This window comes from Lepisosteus oculatus, chromosome 20 (assembly GCF_040954835.1).
Source record: "Lepisosteus oculatus isolate fLepOcu1 chromosome 20, fLepOcu1.hap2, whole genome shotgun sequence".
In the NCBI taxonomy this organism is placed as follows: Eukaryota; Metazoa; Chordata; class Actinopteri; order Semionotiformes; family Lepisosteidae; genus Lepisosteus; species Lepisosteus oculatus.
This window is the reverse complement of record NC_090715.1, coordinates 16,600,334-16,625,816: the sequence shown is the minus strand read 5'-3', so window position 1 is coordinate 16,625,816 and position 25,483 is coordinate 16,600,334. Positions and strand designations below refer to the sequence as shown.

Genomic DNA, 25,483 nt, shown 5'->3' with positions numbered 1-25,483 from the left:
TGATTTGAAATATTTTTATTGTGTTTTTGAAGGCTTTACATCTAAAACAAAACAGTTTTCCTAGGTCTTTAGTCATATCAAAATTTTAACCTTTTCACTGGAATTAAGGGTTCCGAGGATGAGACACAGCAAGTGTTGATTTCTTAATCACATGTTGACAAATAAATCTACAGTATAGATCAGCTGTCTTGACTTAGGTCAAGGACATGAGCTGATTGCTCTCTCACTACAGGAGTACGGCACTGTTGGCTAATATGAGCATGAGGCAGATACCCTCCTGAAGTTCCCTGGAACCAATCTACCCAAAGAATGAGCTGGATATACAAAGTGCTTATTTTTTCAAATGACCTTTCGAATTCCCAGAAGTTTGGCAATGTTCAACAGTATACTAAAAGAGATTATTATATATTGTTAATGGATGAAAATAATTAGTAATTCCATTTATAAGGTACTGTAGCTGGTTACTACATATAGTTGCTATGGCTGTGTCATTTACAGTATAAAGTGCCTAAGAACATGTGAAATATTAAATATCATACACACTTTTATTTTACTGTTTGTAAGTCTTGCAGCTGTCAAGACACATGAAGTACTGTGGAAAACCACCCTTCTTTATCTATATGAAACACCTCAGCAAGAATATGCTCCTCTAGAATGTAACTGATTACACACCTTTCCAGATCTAGAGAAGTCTAAAGTATATCCATTTTCTTTATAATGGCAGAGACATGCTACAGTGACTCCTCTGTAATAGTTCAGTGTATTTGCAGCTGAATGTACACAGAAAACAGGCAAAGCAAAACGTCGTTTGAATGAGTGCAAGGCTGATTTCCAGATTTGCCACTGAAGATGGTTTGTAGAGAGTAATGTTTATCTACATTACTAAATTCAAAAATCCTCCAAAGGTAAAGAGTGTGAAATATACAAAGCGAGGAACATTGTTGTGTAATTATGAAAACATTTTAAAACAGTATGACACACAGTTTATGTTTAATTCAATGGTAGATCTAGTAATTAAGAAATATTCAACATTTGGTCTCAACATTTGCAAGTCTGGTTTTGTGCAGTATCGTTATTCTTTTCAATGCTCTGTATGGGATTAGGGGTTTACTATGAAGTTTCTATTTTCAAAGCCTCAAGATTTTATTGTACTTTAGAGATTTTTTGATAAGGAAATCCACTGATTCAGCCAATTCCTGTGTTCTGGTTTTTATATTGAAAACAGTGGCAAATTTAAGCAAAGTGAGAGTTAAGTAAACTGCAACTACTGGGACAGATTTATTTAGGCTACAAATACTCTTTGCCAAAATAAAATATTTCTTTATTCCTTTTCATTAGATAATTGAATTCTCAATTCATTGCTTAGTCTTCCTTAATTTGGATTTTCATCATAATAAAAATGACTATTTCAGACCTGAATTTTAGAATCCACTTCTAAAAGCACAATTTGTCATAATAAGTTTGATCTTTTTTTACTTTTTGACCACAGGATTGATTTTCTGTTAATCTGCTTGTAAACTGGCAAATATGAGTGCAATATCCGTATTCCACATATTATATTTAACATTTCTGTTGTTGTGTGTTTAATGTGTAAAATAAAGTAAATATTTTGTGTGTGAAAAATCAGGAAATTCTGTTGGAAAAAGTCAGAACAAGATATTCAGATTAATCATTTGTTATAAACAAGGTTAGGAGTCTTTTGGCAGAGAAAAACACAGGTATATAATAGACTGAATGTATCAAAATCACATGAAGGACAAATAAATATTTTACGTTTTATTTATGACAGTCCTATTCATGTGAAAGGGAAAAACAAAACGGTATGAATGACCGAAGAATTCCATAAAAGTACAGTGCAGACTCCTCTCAAGGTAAACATCATAAACTTCCTGTGGCTGATTTAAAACTAGACCCCTACAAAGACAGTAAGAAAAGAAGTATTCATGTGAACCAGGAGACCAACTGATAAAATATGTCAATTTGCAACATGAAGATCTGTCCTTTTCAAACTTGCTTGTTTTTTCCCTTTTTCGGTTCCCTCTTTGCAATATCTAGAACATTTCCAGGACTCCTTGATTCATCTGGATGCTCTCCCGAATTTCAAGTGGCTGTTTTTAAACCTTGAATGTTTTATCCTTCACAAGAAAGAAAAAGACAAAAGGGATACATTTTAAGGATAACACTATGCCCTAGTGTTAGATTATTGTTAGATTAGATCATATTAGATTGATGTGTTAGAATATGCATTCTCCTAGAACAACACAAAGTTTCTCAACAGAGCAGGGAAGAGAGTGAAAAGAGACTGAACATTATTATTCTGCTGAAATGCCACTCTGGACTGCTTAGTCAAAACTCATTCCAATTGGTGACCTAAATTATTCTTTAGTAGTTTCTATACAAAGTCTATAGATGATAAAAAATGTGAACGACTGGTGTTGGTTTAATATTTACTTATTTTTATTGTCCCAAATGGGAAATTTGTTTTGCAAGCAGGTAAACGACATAACACACCACACAATACTTCTAACACAACATGAAACCTGTGACTTAGTGGTATTGCATTTGACTGTGTGCAGTCTAAATCAGCTCCCAGATGGAAGGTACTGTGGGGTTCATTCCTTTTTCTCTCACTTATTTTTTCACTGCAACAGTCTTGGATGATTTCCCTCCTCAAAACATCCAATGGCACATGTAGTGCCAGAAAACGACTAATCCAAAACTCAGTTTTGCATTTTTTTGTCTACTGACTTAAACAATCGGGGCTTCAGAACCAAAATGTTAAAGTAATAACACTCTCAGAAAATGTCCTGAAATACGCAGGGCTAGGACATTTTCTAGGTACTGCACCCAAATTATTTTTGTAAAATACACATTGTGATAAAAAGGTGAATATCGAAGTCACTCTGGATGAAAACCTCAACCAAATAAATTAGTAATAATTCAACACAAAACATGCAAGATGACCCCACTCTATGCTTATCCTGTTTACAGATGGGCAGCTGCGTCAGCATGCGTAGGCTGCAAAGGAACAAGTAATAGGTTTATTCCTGCTGAAAAGAGAAGAAAGAAAACACAACGTTTCGGCTGTGACACCCGAAGAAGGCTCCACGGCCAAAAATGTTGTGTTTTCTTTCCTCTCTTTTCAGCATGGAATAAACCTATTACTTGTTCCTATACTGTATACATACCCTTAGAAGCAAATGAAGAACGTTGATATGAACAATTTCAAAGGAATACACAGCTTGCATGGTCCTGAATGAGGAAACACACTGACCACACATCTTTCAATCTACTCTAAATGACAAAAAAAGAAAGCACATATTTAAAATGATGAATCATTCTTTAGCAGACTTGGGGAAATGGAAAGCACGCAAGTCAGACTGGCTGCTAGAGTCTCTTTCTGCTGGAGTCTTTTATCCCAAATGAAAAGTGTGGGTGAACTTGGGGTGGAGAGGTTCGGTTTCGAAGGAGCAGTATAAATTAGGTTTATCCTGTTCCATGTAGTGCTGAATTGATTTACGAGTAGTGAAAATCTTGTTTACATTAGCTTGCCAAGTTGCTTTTTTTCTGGGGAATGGCACTTTCGTGTAAGACATTTTTTAAAAGTACTGATCAGCACTTTGCTTTCTTTTAAGCCGTACTTTAAGGGGAAATATGCTGCTTCCTTTTGGTTTACATCTGAGAAAAAGCCAAACACAGTCCTGTATTAATCTAGCAACTGTCATGTGACACTCTCATACTTTTCCACTTCCATTGTTAGAGATTGTCCAACGGAAAGAGGAATAAGCAGGTGGAAATAAAAAGCCTTTTGACAATATCAAGAAAGATTCCCTGTGAGCTCCTTTCAACATTTATATAAGCTCCTGGGAGCAGGCTCTGGCTGTGGAACAAAAATGAAGTCAAAGGCAGGAGATGACATTATATCAGTTTCTCTGCAGCCTGGCCTGAAGGCAGTGTTGTTTTATCCTATTGTCTTCTTCTAGAGCACACCTCCTTCCAGGCCCAGAGCACCGAGGATCCCGGTTTGATTCCAGGAAATCTTCTTCTTTTTTTTTGTAAAGGCAGAACTAACTGGGATTTTTCAAAGTTTTGATGCAGGGATACAATCGCTTACAGGACAACTTCCCAAGTGAGTGGGCAGCTGCGTCAGCAAGCGTAGGCTGCAAAGGAACAAGTCATAGGTTTTATTCCTGCTGAAAAGAGAAGTAAGAAAACACAACGTGTTGGCCGTGAAGCAAAGTCAAAACTCTGCACGACCAGGACTCTAGCAGTATGACAGGGATGGACTGTCCCAGGGTCATGGATCATTCTATACGCATATTAGTTTTTCCTGATGCTTCACTGAGACCCCCCTTGAGCTGTTTGAACTGTGCACATTCTCTTGATCCAGTGAGACAGCTAGTGGAGTCTACTGTATATAACACTGCCACGTGACAAAGTGGATGCAACACGCCTGTTTCTGACAAACGAAATGGCAGCCACTTGCCCCAAAGGAAGGGAGGATGTCTCTGAATTTCAAGGCTCTGAAAGGTTCAGAAACAAAAATACAGGACCAGCTTGCATCTTGCTCAGCTGGAACCGAGTTGCACTTAAAAACAGCAAGAGACATTTGTTTAAGAGCACCACAAATTGAAATTAACTCAAAATCTTGCCACCCACTGACCACCTCCTCTAATTTTCTTGGCGGTTTGTAGTAGGTGGCTTTACTGTGGCTTAAAATATCCTTAACTTTATAGATGATTCCCATGGCCAGAACTGACTTTGAAAACAGACACATTGTGTTCAGTATTTACACCATGGAAATTCTAAATTGGATTTTTAATAGTTTTCCTTTATGTGTATTTGTGAGCAAAGGGAATTATGTAGATATCCATGTAAATGTTTTTTTTTTTTCGGTGCAAAGTGAGATCACTTTCAAAGCAGTCTGCAAACTAACCTGCGCCAGAAGTTGTGGTTTTATACGTTCAGGTTGAATTCATGCTTATGATGTTTTACTCCTGATCCATAATTAGCTGACATGAATAGGCCTTTTTGTAGTTAAAGAGGGAAACAAACAGAAATCACAACGATTTCCTTCAGCCAACACTCCATGACCATGTGTTGAGCTAAAGAGCCTGTGTGCAGTGCGTGAGAAGGAAAATGGTAATTTTATAGTGGTTTCTCTGGTATTTTGCAGGAGGAGAGACTATGACCCTACCCAATCGTTTGAATCCATACCTCTCAATTATCATTAGCAGTGTCTGTAGAGAATACTGACAGACTGAGAGGATCCTACAAGGAGTATCCATGACAACTTATCCTTTCCCTGGTAAACTGTTTTCATACTTGCACTGCGAGTTGATGGGAACAAATTTGGTTGAAATCTGAGCTCAGGCTAAACCTAGCTGGCTTAGCAACCTTCTTCCGAAATCAGGATGTCACAGAACTGTCTGGGGCAGCTCAATCAGCTGTAATTGGACATGTACGGCGGTCCTGTGAATCCAGCCTGGCAGAAATGACTGTGCTTTAAAAAACAATAAAACTAACCATATTCAGGAAGCAAATTACTTCTAGAAGAAACAGTTCTGACAAGCGATTACAAGACATTTTAACTTAATTTAGTATGTTTTTTATAAAGCCCAACTGTGCAAAAAAATGTTTTCCAACATACAAAATATTGTAACATATTTTGGAACATTTTAAGTGTTTAGTGATATCTATGTGAGAAAAGCACTAATCAGGTGTTATTACCTTGTTTTCACTTCCTGGCTAGGTGAAGTTATTTCTTCACATGAACTTTTCATCAATCTACAAAAAAGTGAGAGTCATGTTTCAGTACTTTCAGAAAAGGAGTTGGAGTTAGCTTATTGAAAAATCAACATTAATCATAATGATAATACCCATCTATTGTAATAAAGCAGTTTATTCCTGTTGAGAGTCACAGTAATCTGGATCATATCCCATACACACAGGGGGCAGGGGAAGACAGCACCCTGGATGGGACACCAGTCCAACACAGAGCACATAGGGACACCATGCAAACTCCACATAGAATGTGCCCATCCCAGAGTCGAACCCGGGATCCCAAGACCTGTAGGGCAGCAGCTCTAACAGGCAAGCCATTGTGCACCCCTAATGATGAAATAAAGATCTAAAAGAGAGAATGAAAGTATACTCCTTTCAAAGGGCATTTTAATATGAGACCACAACTGCTACCTAGATGTTAATATTCAACATTATCAAGCTCCAACCACTTGGAAAACAGTACTTGTTAGATCAGTCCAGTCCTCCAACCAGCATTTCTGCCCTTGAGAAACTGTACACTAAAGCTATAGCTTCACTTGTAGCAGTGAGAGGACAAAACAGTGTCCATTGAACTGTGAGCTGTGAAACAACAGGAATAGAAAAGAGAAAACTCAAATTGCAAAAATAATTATTTATCAATACAAATATTGCATCTTCTATTATATCTTCTTTGAACAGAAAATGAGCTTACAAGGAACAGAATTCATGCTGAATTCCAGTATTTATTTTCGAAAAGGTCCTGTTCCCTATATTTTATTTGGCATTTAAACAGGATTGTCGGGGCTGGATATCACACCTTCTCTTATATATAATGTATATGTATGTTTGGTCTAGTCTGGTACTAAATTATTTAACAAACATTAATTGAAACTAATAGATTTACTTTACAGTAAAAAAAAAATCCTTTATATAGTGGAATTATTAAGCTTTTAAAATTATTGCATTAGTATCATTCATGTTATATTAACTAAGGTTATTATTCTTGTTAGAAATCACATGATTACAGTTCCATCATACTGTCCCACATTGGTCTTCTCTCTAAATGGAGGGATGTATCTTTGGAAGCACCCACAAAGCACTGAAGGGGAAACAGGAAAATTGCACAAGTATAATACGCTACATTGACCGGTGTTTTTGTTGCCTGAAATGTTTCAAAGCCTTAGTAGTGTCAGAATGTATTTAAATGTAGTTTGTGAATGGAGCCACCTTTCCAGACCGGTGCTGAAGCAGGTTTAGCTACAGTATTATCTGTGCTGAGGTACTGCAGTACTCCTCTCCCCGCAGGAACGATACAAGCTGTAAGACAGCCCCGCACTCCATCATCATCCCATTTGTTTCGAATAATTGTTGGTGTGCTATGACCAGGCGCTTCATTAGTCTGACAGCTCAGATAAGATCAACTGTGATAAAATAAAACCGCAGTATGATCTCCAGAGGAGAGGGGGGTGTGCACCACGAACACTCCTTCTCAAGATATGACAACGGGTTCATACTGAGATCTAGCAAATGCCCCATATAAAAACTAAAAAGGAAAATACGAACAAGAAGGTGAGGCAGCGTATGCTGAAATGACAATGAATAATAACAAACGTTCTCATCATTCTGTTTGAGAGTCTTTTCTTCAATGCGTGCTCATGTCTTGTTCAAAGGAAATGAAGAGAAACGTCTACAAAGTCGCCGTCGTCCCCCCTCCGAGGCTAGGAAAAAAGACACCTGTTTTGTGATAAATGTTTAAAGTTTCAAGACACAATCTTGGTGAGCGATTGCGAATAATTAGTTGTCATTACGTGAAATGTCTGCATTTTGAAATGCGCCCTTTGAACCCTTCTGGAAAGGGGGGAAATTAAGTGCCTTTGAACACTCTTAAGCTAAACTGAATTGAAATGTTGATTAATCACGGAACGCACCCGCCCCTGTCGCGGGAGCAGCGCTGTTTGTTTGCCCTGCCGGTGCGAGAGCGCACGGTGACGGACGCGCTGGGGTCGCGCTCTCCCCCGGCAGGTATTCCGACAAGATGGAAAGTCCTGCCTCGTGAAACTAGGACGGAAGTAATGAATCCACCACTTCAACCACTGACTATTAATCAATCCTAATAATAAACAGTCCCCTAGTCACAGACCCCAAATGCATCCAATAGGTTATGCTGACAAATTCTGTTCTGCTGACTTTACGGTTCTGCGGTATTTTGTGGGCGTTGAATACGTCTTGGGATGCTCTTCGCATCCGCAATAGCGATTACCCTCGTCATAATTTGGGCTTTTATTATTCTTTAAAATAAATAAACCGAAGCTTTCTAGTAGTCTACACTGTAAATGGAGGAGATTAGAAAATTAACTTAATCTTGGCGCTTTTTTATAGATAGAATTTTACCTGTTGACAGTAAATTCAACCTGTTTTAGTTCGGGATTTAACTCCGTTTGCTAAAAATCAGAGGTGATATTTTTTATGTTTATTATGTGTCAGTTCCTGTATTATTTGTTGCACTTTCATGCAACATTTCTTCAAATAGAACATTGTCTTACATATTGTTTGCATATTTCTGAAGCGAAATACCAATGTGTATACAGGCGAAAGAACCTTTCTATTCATGTGCATGCAGGTCGCGCTGGTTAAAACGACCTAACAAGTACATTAACACTGCAAACTTAAAGCTGTAGAGCTAAAAATTTTAATGTATTGTCAATTAATAGTCTATTGCAAGTATACCGTAGCTTTTGAAACGAATCTGACACATTATTATTATTTTCGAAGCTTTTTAATAGAAGTATTAATAACCTTTTTCTCGCAGTTTATGCAGAATATTTACATGCGATTATTGCGCTTTTTTACAACTTCAGTGCCAAATGGCGAAGGAACACGTGCACTCGGGGCTGCAGTTGTGTGCTGGTAAGTGATTTCGGCTAAAGGGACAAATGCATGATAGTTTAAAATAATAAACCAGGTTTAGGGAAATCTTCTGTGAGGGCAGGGCTCTGGGACTCTGCTGCCTCGTAAACAATAAACATCGCAACACTTCGCTGTAAATTACCTCTCTGGAGTTCGACAAGGCGATAGTTCGATATATCGGTCGCCTGAGCCAGATACGCCAGGTGATGGCGGACAGTGAAGCAGAGCCCCCGTGTCACTGTCACGGTAACTCCTCCCGGCCAGCGTGTTTTTGACACCGTGACGTGGAAACGTCATCGGACACCTGCCGAATCCACTGCGCGCGGACAGATTCCTCGCCAAGATGAATGCGCGCAGCTCGTGGGGCGCAAGTGCTACGTGACACGTGATTCTTCCCATTCACATCTGGCTCCAAGCAGATGTCTACACCTGTAAGAAGACGTTGATGCATTTCTACCAGCTTGTACATCATGCCCGATCGTGAAGGGTGTTGTTTGGTTTTTTAGGGTTAAACATGATCCCAAAGCGAGCTCAAACACGCAGCCCGTTTTCAGTGCTGGGACGATGAACACTGTATCAGAGAGTAAAATATATACGACATGAACAAAGAGCCCTGCCTAATATAATAAAAGAAAATGAATTCACCAGGACACGCAAATGCAAGGCTACAGTGAAAATAAATCTGAGCAGAGATAAGAGTTGATTTTCGTTTACAAGCAGGCAGCAGAGCCTCTCATCTGCACAGACACGTTGTCCCGCATTGACTTGGCGCTCATGTTTTCGGTTCATTCCTAATGAGGTCACCATTAGCTGTGCACGTCGCAGACATACATGTAGGAGTCCGTTTTCTCCCTGTAAATGATCGCGGATCCAAACACTTCCATTTCAGACGCGCACAACATCCCCCGATTGCGACTTCGAGCAGTGGGGTCTTTACAGCAAACCTCTCTACAGCCTTGTGTGCGGTGCACTACGTGTACATGTAGCATATAGGCGTCTCTTCCTTCATACATATGTCTGAATTGGTCTAATTATGGAAATCCCGTTTAAATATACCTCTGATTGTAAAAACTAAAGGGGACCGAATTCCATTACATCCTCTCATGCGATGCATCACGAAGCCACATCCTTAATGAAAATAATCATAAACCAAATCAGAAACATTTTGTATTTAGGCGTCCAGAGGAGTTTTAATACGTTAAACGTTTTTGTTAATAGCAACTTCACCCACAACAATACGCAGTAATAACAAGCATGTTTCCATGCAAAACAAATCTTGCTCAGAGCAATAACTTGTGTGGGATTTTAACTCAGAAAATTGTTGCTTATCGTATGCATTGTGGAAACCATTTGATTCTGAAATTCTTCCGGAGAGCCTGTTTTTCTGTCAATGATATAACAAAAACACAAGTGATTTTTTGTATCTGTTTAGGCAATGCGAATATGCATTATAACAACCCACTTATTTCAAAACGTAACAATTACTGTCTCAAGACTACGTCTTGATAAGGTCATGACACATTCTCTGGACTTTAAACCAGACCCGCAAGTTTCGTCTCACGTATGTGTATAAGCACATATGACCCAGCCTATATGTGATGATAATACCTACACATAGGACACACATGTTCAGTTCTGGGGGACTCGCTGCAAAGGCATGTAGATAACGCCACTGCATACAAGTTTGTAAAAATGTCCTAATTTGCTGGCGATGTTTTAAAATCTGTATTTAATTTTAACAGCACAGGTCTTTCAAATAAACCTGCTATTTTATATGTATATACATGAATGCAAATTCAGCATTATGCTAAAGCGTCACTAAAGCGTGACTCAGAGTTTACGTCCTCGATTGATTGCAGTTACCTCAAAGGGATACTTTAATACAGGCAAAAGGGATTTTGTCCCTCTGCTTTACACAAAACAATGTGCCACGGAGGTCTAAACTCTAGTTTTTGCCAGAAGAATTAAAAAACCATATAGCAAGATTCTAGTGCTGTTGATTACATGAAAGGGTGGGGTCGGTAAATACACGGTTCAACTCAATCTAACAGTCCAATCAGTGGTCTGTTTGTAATCTCATCCTTTTTCATTAACATAAACACCACTTGAACAAAAATATACACGGCCACCTACTAAGCAAGTAAAAGTGATGAGTGCGTGCCCGTGCTTTTATTTTTTGCTGTTTTCAATTATATGACAACAATACAGTAAAAACAGTACGACCCAGTCCAGTCCTGCTCTGTAACCAAAACAGATCAATTTAAATTCCCGATTCACAACAACAACTTCGATATTTTAAAAATCGATTATATTCAGCAAGTAGATATAAGGAGGAATAAGACCTACAAATTAAAAACCGAGTGCAGAGAGGTGCGACACATTAGGCTGTAACGGACGCTATAACACACAGCGACACTTAGAGTCATCCTAAGTTTTAAGGTACAGCAGTATGGCCGGCCTCTGGAAGAAATAACAATATAATCACATTATTTATTTGTGCGCTTGCTGGCGCGCTTTTTACGCACGTAGAGCGATGGTGGGCTAATGTACAAAGAGAATAATTTAAACTACTATGATTATGACTAAACATTTTTTTTCAAATGCAAAATTCACGCTATTGGAAAAACGAACGAACGAACGAACCACGCCAAGCCTCATGTGGTCAGGCACAGCGGATCTTGTATTTTCGACAACAATTTTGTTTTGATTCAAATTAGCCAACAACGTGGTAATTTAAGATTAGGAAGTCAAAATGCATCCAGTCGTTCAAAGCAAACTGTTAATTATAAAACGATTCAATTTAATTACAGTTATGAATTAATATTTTATGGATTTACACAAAAGACTGTGGGAGACTGGAAGAAGCTATACTCTTGATTTCGATATTAAGGGTTATTTCACCAAACATACTGCTGACATTCTCTAATCAATTAGCTACTAACAACCAGGGGAGCTCGACGGGTCACATGTCTCTCGTCTGAAAAGGGACCCTTTCTTATGTTCTTATCAATCATAGCAACTACTATTGCTAACAAAGAAACCATACACTGGTGAAAACACTGAGAGATTTAAACTAGACTTTTAATTTTGAATATAATGAAGTACACTCATCAGTTTTCAATAACTGCAGAGTCGCTGTAATAAAGCATATTGTTATTCAAATCGTTTATGAAATTAAGCATTTCTATTTAATAATAAAATATGACAAATATATAGTAGATGTATAATACTCCATCTTTATGCAATAGAAAATAATTAGGTATGATATTTTCACGTTATTATACAGACTAAATAAATATCTTGAAGTCTCACATTTGTGAAGTATTTGTATTTATCAGATCTGCTTGTGGCAACTAGTTTACAAACACCTGTATTAAAAGGTCAAGAGATGGACAGGATTGGTCGAATGAATGTATATTTCAAGTCAGTACTCTGTCCCATGCTACGAATGCAGCAATTTAGCTACACTTCAGAAACAAAAATACTGTGGAGACAAAATCTTATCTTCAAAAAATGATGACTGTCCCATAAGAAGCTGTGATCTGATTTATATAACACGTCACATATTATTTGTTTGGTTTTTTTTCAAACCGTACTGGGAGTTATATTTCTATGGTTCCAGAAAAATACCCATCTTAATGGTGTTTTATAAAAGCGGTTGCAGTCGTTAGTGATGAATCAGTTTCGTTGACGTGGGATCAGTGTTGGACTCGATTCCTGCCTTTCTGTTCCACACACGCGGCTCGGAACCGGGGAGACCGAGCTGTGGAACATCCTCTCTGCTCACATTAGCTCTGGCAAGACAGTCAGCCCTTTTCAGACCATGTCCTTGACCTGCTTTTGCACAAAGCTTGTAATGCCATATCTCTGACTTTATCAGTCTGTGTGTGTGGACCTCTTTCCTATTTTGCTTTAGTTTTGTTTTATTGTAAAGTGTCTGGGGATGGGATGTCACGAAGGTCGCGATATAAAAAAAAATATTGCTACTGTTATCTATATCTCTAGAACAGGATGTGGACGGCAGATAATATGTATGTTGGAGGTTTATTCCCTTTGTCAAGATTTCTGAGAATCTGCTGTCACCACAGCAGGGCTACAACGATTCCTTCCACAGTTATTCCGTGGGCAAAATATCTATAGGTAGCCTGACTAATCTAAGACAGTAAATGTGTCATTTAGACCGGTTCTGCAAGGAAACAAGGGAATTAATATAAAAAACACAGACGACCCTTGGAGTGTCGTGAACAGTGCTGAGTACAGTTATCTTTCATTTTCTAGCACAACATTTAATGAGAAGCAACGGTGGAAACAAGGGACTGCAAAAAATTAAAATTTTCTTAATATAAAGCATACAGACCCCTAACACACCTTTTAGATAAATCCTAATTCAAAATAGAACTCATTTAATTCAATTGGATCGGGATGTCCAGATTGCACTCCGAGGAAGAAAATACAATAACCACAGCATAAAGCTAAAATTCCCCTTTCTCTGTTAGTAGACAGAAAGCTTAACCTACCTATTTTTTCTCAGCTATTTTGGTTTGGCGAAGTAGCATTTAATTATAACCTTGAGTGTAACCTGGTCAGCACAGCTCCTCTGTTATTCTGCAATTAAAGGATGTGATGGACTTCACTTTCCTGCCGCATGCAAAGCTCCAATTTTAATTGTAAACCATCTAATTTCGGAGATTAATTCACTGCAATTAAACTCATTGTCCGACTTTGTATGTACGTCTATAGAGATATTGCACAGACGTTTAAAAATATCCAGAAATAATAAACGATGTTTGAGCATCATGCCGTAAGATCTTCAGCAGCAGCCTCTATAAATGTGTATATTATGGCCTATATATATGGAGGAAGGAATGCTTATCCCAGATTAAATGGTGGACTATCTCTTAAACGTGAATATTAAAAAACAAATTACAGCCACAAACATTTAATGTATTATTTATGTATACCAGTCTTGCATATGCCGTACTGTACTTCCCCTTCGATTTAACTTCAGATTCAAATGGAAAGCCATTTTCAACACTAAAATGTAAGAACTAATAATAAAAAATCTCCAAATACAAAGCCGAGCTGGACCGGCCGTCCTGCCACGGATATGACAATGACCGAAACCCGAATTCCTCGCGCTGGCTGGGGTCAGGATCTCTGACCTTCTCAGCTCGTGACCATTACATGGCTTTTGACCGATTTGACACGGTATTTTCCTTCTATAAACAAGCAACGTGTTCCACGAACGGGGCTTGTGGAAAATATACACAACGAATGGATTTTAAGTCCAAGATATTATTTTCCTTTGTTGAAGGATTTTTAGCTCTTAGAAAACTTAAGTCTTGGCTGTGGTTGTACTACTTGAACATCGCAAAGTATAACCTAAACATTTAATGTCAATAGATTTGACCACACAAACGAGATTCTGTGAACCAACGGTAGCTAATTTAAATATACACATATAGAGTTATGGATATAATATATCCCGTGTATTAGCTGGAAATAATATTAATGTGGGTTAAGCTACAAATCCAGGAATGTAATGGAAATACATCTTAATTTTATTTCTCGAGGCTTGTAGTAATTCCATAATTTTGTTCATCTTGAACTTGAAATGCCCCCCAAAAATGCATTTAGTAATTGTTTGAAAAGGCTCGCAACACATTGGATAATATCACATATAATATAAAAACTTTCTCATCTTCGCTGTTCGAATCGGACAATGCATCGTTGACATATTAACCTATACATGCCTTTCCAACTGTAAAAAATATAGTTAAATTATTCCATCCCTCTAAAAGCGTGACGTGCTGAAATCAGCCTGCTCTGGTTTACCCCATAGCGGAGGAGTGAGGACTTTGAAAGATCGCCCTTTCACTTGCAAGCGAGTGTATTCACTACATTATTTCAAGGAAATATTGTAAAATCTAACATTAATATATCTGTATGGGGTATATACTGTGTTTGCAAGTAAGATAAAACAATTTAAATTATTGCGATTCTCGTTTTTGAGCCAAATGCTAGTTAAATCTTTTAAGCCCGATTTCGTGAAAACACTTGTTTCTGCTCGTTCGTTGCTAACCGGCCGTAGTTAGTGGGTGTGGGCTCTCAGAGGCGCCTTGACACCGCACTGCACTGCTTTGCGAGCAGGCCGGTGTGATACATTGGGCTGGATTGTAGCGTGCCACAGCGACGCTGCCTCCGATTTATAAAAATCTAGAGCACTGGCATCTGTTTCTTGAGCGTTGCAACAACTCCAACTCCCACACTCAAAACAATGATTTTGAAAAAAAAAACAAATCGAGTGCTGGAACAAGAACGATGTACATCTTGTGTTAAAATCAACAATCAACACCACAGCGATATGCTTTTGTTAATATAGGGATTATTAAAACATTCTTATGTTATAAAAATACATTATGTTGTCATATATTGGCTATACCACACAATTCAGTAGTCCCCTTTTTGAACAAAAGATTATTTTCAACACATTCTGTGAATGCCAGTACCGAGACTGCATTTTGCAAGAGGCCCGCTTTATTTAAAATGTGCGCACATGCTACACAGCACCACAGTGCTCGCAGCAATGAAATATGATTGTCAACGGGACAGTATTTTTGTTGTGATAAAATCAAAACAAAATTATAATTAGACGGTTTTAATACAATCATATTAACCAAGCACACCATTGTGCCGCCGTGTGCTCAGATCTCACGAGTCGTGATTTGTATCATGTCATTTGTGTCCCCCATCACCCTTACTGGGATTTATTTTTAATAAATATGATTTCACTAGATTAAAATCTATTTTCTTAAACGCTATAAAATACAAATTCGGCTTGAAGGTGCGGATAAAATCTGCACTAATTCATTGAACTCAAGTTACTGACGTGGTGACTGGGGACAAAAGACAGTGTTTCGCTGTTTTGACCTGATTTCCTTTGGGAGAGAGCTGAAAGATGAATGTAAAGTTCCTTATTTTTCGAGCAGATCTCAGACAAACCCAAAAGGCTGTTTCAGAGCCTTAATATTATTTCATGAAGATACTTTAATATCGGAAAGTATTGTTATAAGCAGGCACCGTTACAGACTCGTATTCTGTCAGTTAATTCGTGCTTTTAACTGAAAACTAATAACAAGACACATGACGCAATTTAAATTGTTAAATATCTGTTATTATGTTAAGTCCACAAAATAAGTTTAAATACCCGAGCCAAGGTTATCTAACACACGCGTTACATGTACAGTAGGACACAAATTGTGAGGTTTCTCAGTAAGATACTACGTTAATCAATATATATATACTAAAAGTGGTAAAATATTATCCGAAATATGCAACTGATCTGCTTCATAGGTACAAGTAAAAAGTGATTGTAGGTGCATTTCTGAAGTTGCGGGTTTTAGATAGCATCGTCTGGGTTATGGGACTCAAGGTGTTCAAAATCCGTGCTGGGCATTTCATTTTAAACAAAGATGTTTGTATCTGATAGGCTCCCCAGGCTGGATTAAAGGATTGCAGACCCAAGTATTATGTGAGAAAAGAGAACGACTACGAGCAACCGTGGGTCAAGGAATGTATTTGGAACGTAGTTCAACTTCATGACTAATGCGCACGCAGCTGATGCCAAACGCTGAAGAATTCTCCCAGCAAAGTGGTCGTAAATTCCAAGAGATGCAATGTTGTCAAATATTTCATTGAACAACGTCATGGAAAATGTGTGTACTTTCAACTGAAAGGGCCAACTGGAAAGAAGCAACTTCAGGACGCTATGAAGAAAAAATGACTTAGGTATGACCATGAAATGACCTTGTAAAATATTACCAGAGGAACCTACATGCACACATTTCAATGAAGCTCTTTCCTATCCTCTTCACTGATGGTAAAAATGTGAAAAAATTACATTTGAATGCATTTTCGTGTAAAATACCTCTCCTTCGCTAATATTTAAAAGCATCATGTGTCTCCTTAACGTATTCAGCTTCTTCGACGTAGCGCCTAAATTACTCGCTTTTTCATTTCCACTTGCTTAATTGCCAAATTGGAGCATTATATATTCAATTAAAAGCTTGTTTCACGTTATATAAAACATGTAAAAGCTAGCAGGTAGGAATCTAAAAGGGCCAAATACGCGCTAGCTTGGTTTTAACCACAACACGTGCGGCTTTTTCACTGCGCAAAATTCAGGAGCGTCTGCGATTGTGGAAGTCGGCGGAGATCGCTTGCGATAACTCTGGAGCCGCAATACAGAAAAATAACAGCGTGATTGACCGGCTACCCTGGCGCGGCGGTGGTACTCTGCTAATACCGGCTATGCGTCCACAGCAACCAAAACGCTTAATTTTATTAAAAAAGGTGTCCAGAATACAGCGCGCTGACCTGTCAACACCTTTTACTTGGAACATTTACAAGGTAACAAAACGCCAGTCTTCTCGTCTTGTACCCCCCTTACCAAATGGCGGAGTCGCTGCTGTCGCTCCCCTTCTGGTTTGTGTAAACGTTTAGAGATCAATTTGCAGAAGACTACGGATTCTAGAGCGCAGGCGGGGAAGCGAGGGGGGCGGGCGGGCGGGGGGGTTCGGAGCTGGGAGCTGGGGCGAGGGGTCTTCTCGGAATGAAGTCATCAGCGTTAATTAAAAGCAGGGGAGAGGAGACGGGCGCGCGCCTGCCCCTGCCCTCGCGCGCTGGGTGGTCTGCTCTCCTGATAAATTCGTGGGCCTCCCTTCCCCACCGGGGCGCCCACTGCAGAGGCTGGCTAAAACAATACTCCCCATGCCCACCTCGGCACTCGGGTTACGGGCTCGGTCGAGCCGCGGAGCTGGCCTCGCTTGCGCCGGTGCCCGAGCAGGGGGCACACAGATCGCTGGGTCACGCACAGTTTATGAAGCAGAACAAAAATAAAATATTTTTTTTAAAACCAGACGTGATAGCATGTGAGTGAAAAGGGATTATGAATAAATACAACTGACATTACATCCCAAGAACCGCATATTTGAGGTACTTCAGGTTGGTATAAGCGTACTGTTACTTAGGTCACATATTTTTTCATTATATATGGACCTGATATTTCCGTTTTAATGGGGTCTATTAAAAATGTGGATTTTCCATCACACTATGTCCTCAATTTAGAAGCTTTACTGAATATTTTCAATAAAGGAAATTAAAACAAATATTGACTCTTCTACGAAGACTGTTCGTGAAATTTCAATTAAAAGCTGTTTTCAAGCGATGAAATATATTTAATATATTTCTGTACCATGTAAAATATAAAACACAAAGCTACAAAAACGAAATTAAAAACAGATTGTATAAAGCTGTAGTGTTTTAAAGATAGATTTTTAAAAATAATTCCAGCTATACATAAATTATCCTCGAATCTATTCGAAATACGAAGGACGCGTTTAGCATCCAGCAACTCAGGAGTCCGAGACGAGCCAATTTCCAGGTTTAAGGTCAATGCTTCGTGGACACTGCTAGTAATCCAGGAGGCTACTTGCCTCTGAGCGATGGTGCTGTAGGTACAAAGTGCCTGTTCTCTGGAAAGCCATGAAATGTATTTCTAGATTTCGCTTTCACGTACAGTGCTTCGAAAGGCAAATTGAAAAAGTATTTGAGAGCACGGGCGCACCAGCTGCAGACAAATACACGTATGAAGAATTTGCACATGTGCATAAAAGAATAATCCTGCAGCACCATACTCAGCAGATGTTTGTACATGTGAATAGTGGTGTTAAAGGGATTTTCCCCGTGAAATGAACCGCACATCACCGCAAGAAAGATGCGTTTGTTTTCTAGGCCATTTATTAAGAGTTTTGCCAATCGACAAAATTCATATACTTTCAGCCACGGAATGCGTCATACTGCTGCTTCATTAAATATAGAGCTATATTAATGACATGCCACGGTTATTGTTCATATCTCTCAACAAAAACGTTTTTACTGTCTCTTTTTTCTGCTTGTTTTTAAAACAATGCATGTTTTTCTTTAAAGTGAAGTTTATGTAGGGGATCCCATCGATGTCTTTATATCTCTAATGTGACCTATTAATTTATTCATACATAATCTCTATATACACAGACCTGCCAGTTTTGCTTTTAATCACAATTTATGTAGTTTGATCATAACGCAACATGTTATATAATTTACATAGGCCTGCGTAACCGAGTCCGAAGGGGCGCTTTGATCCTGCGTTTCCACAGTGAGCCACTGCTTTGATCAGACGAGAAAGACGCGGAATGCGTTCTGACACCTCGGTACTCGTCTTTGCGAGAGCGGGCTGTCATTTCTAGAGAGTGACAAGAGTTGAAAGTGACTTACCTTGATTTGTGGATGACATCTGATGAAGGAGAGGACGCCAGGCGCCTCTTACAAATCCCCTCCGAGTTCGCAGCGCAGACACGGCGCATCGCCCGGCCGAGGGGATGCTTTTCCCTCTCTTTGGAAGAAAGCAGCGTTTCAGAAACAGCTTGAAAGCCTTTCTGCAATTATTTTCAAAAGTCAAATCCAAACACACGACGGCCTCTAAAACGAACATTTTCAATGCATCGGAAAGGGGCATTCGCTGATCTAGCAGGAGTTTTGCTTGATTTTTTATTTAAAGAAGCCCAGCGATTATGTTTACATTTTGCTGTATAAACATCCTGCCCATGTTCCTGTCTATCTTGAAAAGAAATCAGGAACGGGGATTTTAAATGGATATGCCTTTTTCATATTAAATCACGATTTGGCGTATCAACACATTATTTTCTATATTTAATTAACTTTAATCAGCCAGATAATGTTGTAGTAGTCTATAAAGAGGGGCACGTTTCTTAAACATCATTTTGTAGGACAGCAACATTCAAAACTTTGTTATTCATTTTCCAATTAAAATACAGCAATTTGAGCGATAACCGAGATGTGAAAAAATTACACTAGTGCAATGCTTATTTATACGCAAAAAAAAAACTTTAAAAGCAAAGTAATGGGAGAAGGAAAGATGAAATGTTTTGAGTATGAAATTCTACGCAAAAATGCTTGAACATTCCCACTTTTCACCCTCACCATCCATTCTTAAACTTTAAGAAGTGTTTTAATTGTAGATACTGCTCATTTCGGGCACAGATGTATCGTGTGTCTGGTACTAGAAGAAAAAAAACCATCCGAGTGGGGTTGAAGGCGGGCGGTGCGGAGTCGGGCAGCGCAGCGCTCCGAGTGGGAGGAGGCTGGGCGGGCTCTTGGCTTCTGACGCTTCTGACGGTCAAGAGCCCCTAGAAGCTGATGACAAGAGATAAGTAAAAGGCGATCTCCTTAGGAAGGAAGAGAACAGACCAACAACGTTGAAAAGCGATTCCCCGTGTGTGCCCACCAACTTCGGACACCAGCACAGACACGGCCAGCCTAGGAGAAGGGAGAACGTGTTTACGCATGCCATTTCGGGACCAAAAAAAAAAAGACTTTATACCCAGTGCTGTGCTGATATTAGTTTTGATACTTTTTTTATCAACCTTAATTTCTACTTAAGATAACAGCTCGAGAGCGCGGACTTTTTTTGCACTCCTGAAGGCAAACGCGTTTTTTACATCCTGTGCAGGAAACCTTGGGGTTCTGGATTCAAGGAGCCTGAAGTTGCGCGACGGACTGTAAATGACGGCAGAGGTTCAGCAACCATTGCAGACTCCTGCACAGAGTAGCCCGATGTCTGCTGCGCCGGAAAAACCGAACGGACAGACTTCAGTGATGGAAACCGCCTCCTCTACAACTAAAACCAAGAAGACCAATGCCGGAATCCGGAGACCGGAGAAGCCTCCTTATTCCTACATAGCTCTGATAGTCATGGCCATCCAGAGCTCCCCAACGAAGCGGCTGACGCTGAGTGAAATCTACCAGTTTCTCCAAAGCCGCTTCCCGTTTTTCAGAGGCTCCTACCAGGGATGGAAGAACTCCGTGCGTCACAACTTGTCCTTGAATGAGTGCTTCATCAAGCTGCCGAAGGGGCTCGGCAGGCCGGGGAAGGGACACTACTGGACTATCGACCCCGCCAGCGAGTTCATGTTCGAGGAGGGGTCGTTCCGCAGGAGGCCCAGAGGATTTCGGCGAAAGTGCCAGGCGCTCAAGCCCATGTACAGCATGATGAACAGCCTGGGCTTCAACCACATCCCCGAGTCCTACAACTTTCAGGGCGCCGGGGGAGCGCTCGGCTGCCCCCCCAACAGCCTGTCTCTGGACAGCGGGATCGGCATGATGAACGGGCACTTGGCGAGCAACGTGGAAGGGATGGGTTTACCGGGACATTCGGTGTCGCATCTGTCTGCCAACACTGGACACTCCTACATGGGGAGCTGCACGGGCTCGTCGGGGGCCGACTACCCCCACCACGACAACTCGGTGCCGGCCTCGCCGCTGCTCACCAGCGGGGGCGTGATGGAGCCTCACTCCGTCTACTCCAGCGCTGCCTCGGCGTGGGCCCCCGCGGCTTCAGCCTCTTTAAATAACGGCGCTTCCTATATCAAACAGCAGCCCCTGTCGCCTTGCAATCCCGGAGCGAACCCCCTGCAGCCCAGTTTACCGACACACTCCCTAGACCAGTCGTACCTTCATCAAAACGGCCACAGTACCACAGAACTGCAAGGTATCGTACCACTGATCTGCGCTTATATTACAACTGTGAATTTTATTTTAACAGGGTTGATGAAGTTCACAACTAAAGTTGTTCCTCCCTAAAACAATCCCGGTTAGTGTAATAAGGGTAAATCGAAACGTGCAATTGAAAATTCCACTTTTCTAACGCGGTACAATAAACGGTTTAATTCGTTTTCGGGAAGACTGGAGCAAACTTTACACAGAAGCAAACCTTTGTTTAAAAACAGATTTATCCACGTTCCATTGCAATGCACGCTCTACGACATTACTAACCTGCGAACATCGAAAACATTTGGCCGTAGTTGGCACGGGTTTATAGAAATCTTCTGTCTCATACCTCAACAATGAGCGCCAAACTATTGCAATAATCTGTTGCATTGCATGTGTTAAAACATTTTTAAAACGCTTTAAAATTTCAAATCGAGTTTCAGAAAAACAGTGAAAAGTTGGAACATTACACTTTGACAGTGTCCGCAGAAAGTGAGATAGTGCTTGTGTTTCATGAGCATATAGTGTGGTCAATGTTATTATTTCAGTATGTTAAAATTATCTACTTAACAAAGACAAAAACAGAGCTGGATAGTCTAATTAGCCCATAGCAAGGAAGTTAAGTGCTTCGGCTTCCTGTCCTCGTTTAACTGGGCAAGGACTCGACTAAATAACAAACAGAGGGTTTAACCCTGCCTCTGTTTTCCTAATAAATTCCTGGGGGTGGTTACAGAAAGCACGCTGAGGGCATCTCTGTGGGGAGAGCGTGTTGAACCGTGCCAATGATCGGCAAGAACAACAGCCCCAGCGCGGCCAGTCTGCGCTCCCCGCTGCACCGGGTCCCGAGGGATTAGCGTGTCCGCTGTCAATTAAGCCCGACCCGGCCCGGACTGCTCAGACATCCTCATTCCCCACCCTTCTTCAACACAACCGGAGGAGAACGACAGCTCTGCCTAATAGCTCCTCATTTTCACAGGCCACTTCTCACCGCCCTGTAGAGTTTTATTAGTATTTCTTAGGTGACGCGGCTATATCTGCTAAAATTGTCTTGCCGACACGAAACGCGATATTATACCTAATTCGTTTACCCCGATAGTACAAATATTACCTATTTAAACGTGTTATATTAATATACAGAAAACTTAAAACAAATATTCACCAATTGCAGGATGTTCATGATGATCGTATTCCCAAAAGAGAGAAGGTTTACCCGCCACTTCTTCGTCTTTTACGTGTTACATAATTAGACAAAATTGGTCTAAAAGTTTTCAACTATTTTAAATAGCTCACATTAATGTCATGTCGTCGTATTTCACAATATCTGTCACTAACGTGTAAGTGATGTAGGCCGCTCAGCAGTTCCGAAGGCCCTTTAAAATTCCTATTAACTCTTCTTGAAAACATTTCTACAGCATCTCGTTAATCTCCCCTTTTAAAACCTGGATGTCAGTGGGAATTGAGATATATATATATATTCAGAATAAATCGACATTTATGATTGAAAATGGATGATCAACGTCAAGCACTGAACCGCAGAGGGTTATACGAATGTATTAATACGAGTTGTAGAGCTACTGTACCTAAGGGCGCTTTGTCTACAAAACAACAATTAAAGGTTATTTCCAGGCTGAAATTAGGAAGAAAGACTCACACCTGAAGAAATCTCAGCAAACAAGATGATGTGCTTTTTCGTTCTACTTTTTAGCGAGGAAAGTGGAATTCATCAAGTATTTGTTCTTTATTAATATCGGACATATTCATGTTTTGACAATTTCTAGTAAAAAAAACCTCAAACAGAACAATGTGTTAAATTAATTGAAAGAATGAAATTGAAAAACGTTAACGGCGATAAAGGGTCCGTTCGTACTAATTATAAATCGCCCAATCTCATTACGCAACATTCCTTCAAACAACATCTGCTTGTTCAAACAGATAAGCAGAATGTTTTGCTAAATTTTACAAACTTAAAAAAATGTTTTCTTTTTTATTAACGAAACGCAGGGTGTCATTTGACGATTGTTCCATTAAAACTGAAATTATTTTATAAAACCTTCTAATAATTAGTACAAAATAAGGTCTAACAAAATCTAAAGAACTGTAACTCGCATACAATTTCAAAAGTCACATATTTTTGAATAATTATTTAAGTGGCCTGGTGATTATATGACTATTATTCTATAACAAAACATCCTATTTTCACTTTTATGAACTGTTTTTTTTAACAAAAGTATTTTCATATTTTTCTGCGAAAGCCAAGTCTACACAGAGAGCCTCAAGGCTCACAGTCAATGAGTCACCGTGCTGTTTGACTTTAAAAATACAAAAAGGATTGGACTTCTGCTGCCTGAAAAAAAGACGGAATAGATCCATAAAAACAATAGTTTTGTTGTTTCGATCTCTTTTTATGGAAATGTGGGTGGAAATATGTAGCTTTTACGTCCGCAAAATACATATAACGTAAAAAAAAGATTATGTGATTTTAATTTACTCCCCCCGTAAAGACTGAAATACCAGCAGTGGCGTTTGTGTACAGTTTTAAAATTAAAATGCTATGCTAATTTTTAAAGTACTTTTAAAAAACATAAACGTTTTTTTTTTTAAATTGGCGGACGCTTTGTGTAACAGTCTAGGCATTTCAAGATTCAACATCTAACAAAGCTTGATACCCAAAAGCTAATTTCAGGAAGCTGTTCTTGAGCGCGCATATAAAGTAAATTCTAATCAGAAACACACTTCTTGTCTCTACAATCTGTCGACTGAAATATGCCCATTTCTTGGACATATGGTTCTACTGTGACTCTGCCAAGATAGCAGCATTTTATACAAATGTAAACCATAGCCCGCATTGCTATTCTGACCATAAACCCGTTCTGTATGTTTTCTGACAGGCATACCACGGTATCACTCTCAGTCGCCCAGCGTGTGCGACAGAAAGGAGTTTGTCTTCTCTTTCAACGCCATGACATCGTCGGCGATGCACTCGACTGGCGGTGGGTCCTACTATCACCAGCAAATGGCTTATCAAGACATCAAGCCCTGCGTAATGTGACAGTGCCGGACAGCAGCTGCAGCCAATCGGTCTGAACACTGCCAAAAGCCAGCACACTGCTTTGGAGACCGGAGGGGAGGTAAACACTAGGTCAGCGAGAGGAAAAGAAGGACTTGCATAGGTTAAGCATACCCCAGCAATAACAGTTCAACTAATCGGCCATATTTCTGCACTTTGCAAGATGCCGAGTTCACGGGAGTGCAGAACTCGAACAGTTGGTCTGTCTCAGGCTGGCCTCTTACATGCCACACAAGGAGCCCGTTCAAGAAAGCAACAAAAACAGCTCCCATTTACCTAAAAACTGATTGCTGCGTGGGGAAATCTTGGAACCGCTTCCGATCACCGAAGTACAGTACGAAGATTTCGTGAATTCTGGAGACTTAACGTGACACTATGGAGCGACAAGATGTGATTAAATTTTAGAACTTGCGACCAACCTACAGAAAAGCGAAGCCAAGCCCGCCCCTCCCCCATGAGGAAGGCTTCTGGTACTAAATCTGCTGGCGGAAGACCCACCACTTTTATACATTAATACACGCTACTTTAAAAAGCAAAAGACAAAAAGAGATGAACAACTTTTTTTCTTCATTTTTACCCTTTGTTTCAGCCCATTAGGTTGATAAAACTCAAAGTTTTTATGATTTTTTTAAACGGGAGACTTTGTCCCCAGGAATATGATATATATGACAATGAAAACGATCTTTGACTTTATCTTGAAATACACGGACATGCGATTTTAAAGACAGCGGAGAAATTAAGGCACTTTTATAGCAAAGCGCAACCTCTTATTTATTCTGCGTATACTTAACTGTAAAAACATAGTCTCAGTATTAAACGGTTTACTTTATTGGCAATATTTGCCATGAAGAACTTTTTTTAAATAATGCGATGTAAGCAAGGTTTAAGGATAATCGGTAACTTAATGACAGTTACGTTATGTTTTAATGTGTATATATCCGTATTGACTATTGACACTCATGTTATTGTGTTCTGCACTGTATAAATTGTACATGTTGTAATGTCTTTTGTGTACGTTTCTGATTGAACAAAACTCCTTAGTCTGTAAATAGACACAATATTTGTATTATAAAACTAAAATATTGGCATGCAGTTTGAGTGAAACTGTTAGAAACACCTATAAACATTTTTTTCAAAATA

General features: G+C 39.6%; 1 protein-coding gene and 1 long non-coding RNA gene across 3 annotated transcripts; one reads left to right on the top strand and one right to left on the bottom strand.

The window, feature by feature from the left end:
- LOC107079975 (uncharacterized) lies at positions 1-19,800 on the bottom strand. Of its 2 annotated transcripts, XR_011182838.1 has the most exons (5): positions 19,711-19,800; positions 18,985-19,102; positions 5,731-5,787; positions 3,189-3,294; positions 1-2,135 (listed from the first exon to the last, which is right to left on the bottom strand). It is a non-coding gene; the product is annotated as an uncharacterized lncRNA (long non-coding RNA). The 2 variants fall into 2 exon arrangements; XR_001480864.2 differs by lacking the exon at positions 19,711-19,800 and having other exon boundaries at positions 18,985-19,243.
- An 86-nt stretch (positions 19,801-19,886) lies between these two features.
- foxf1 (forkhead box F1) lies at positions 19,887-25,483 on the top strand. The gene is made up of 2 exons (XM_006641140.3): positions 19,887-21,277; positions 24,165-25,483. The coding sequence occupies exons 1-2, from the start codon at positions 20,293-20,295 to the stop codon at positions 24,323-24,325; spliced, it is 1,146 nt and encodes a 381-aa protein (XP_006641203.1). The 5' UTR covers positions 19,887-20,292; the 3' UTR covers positions 24,326-25,483.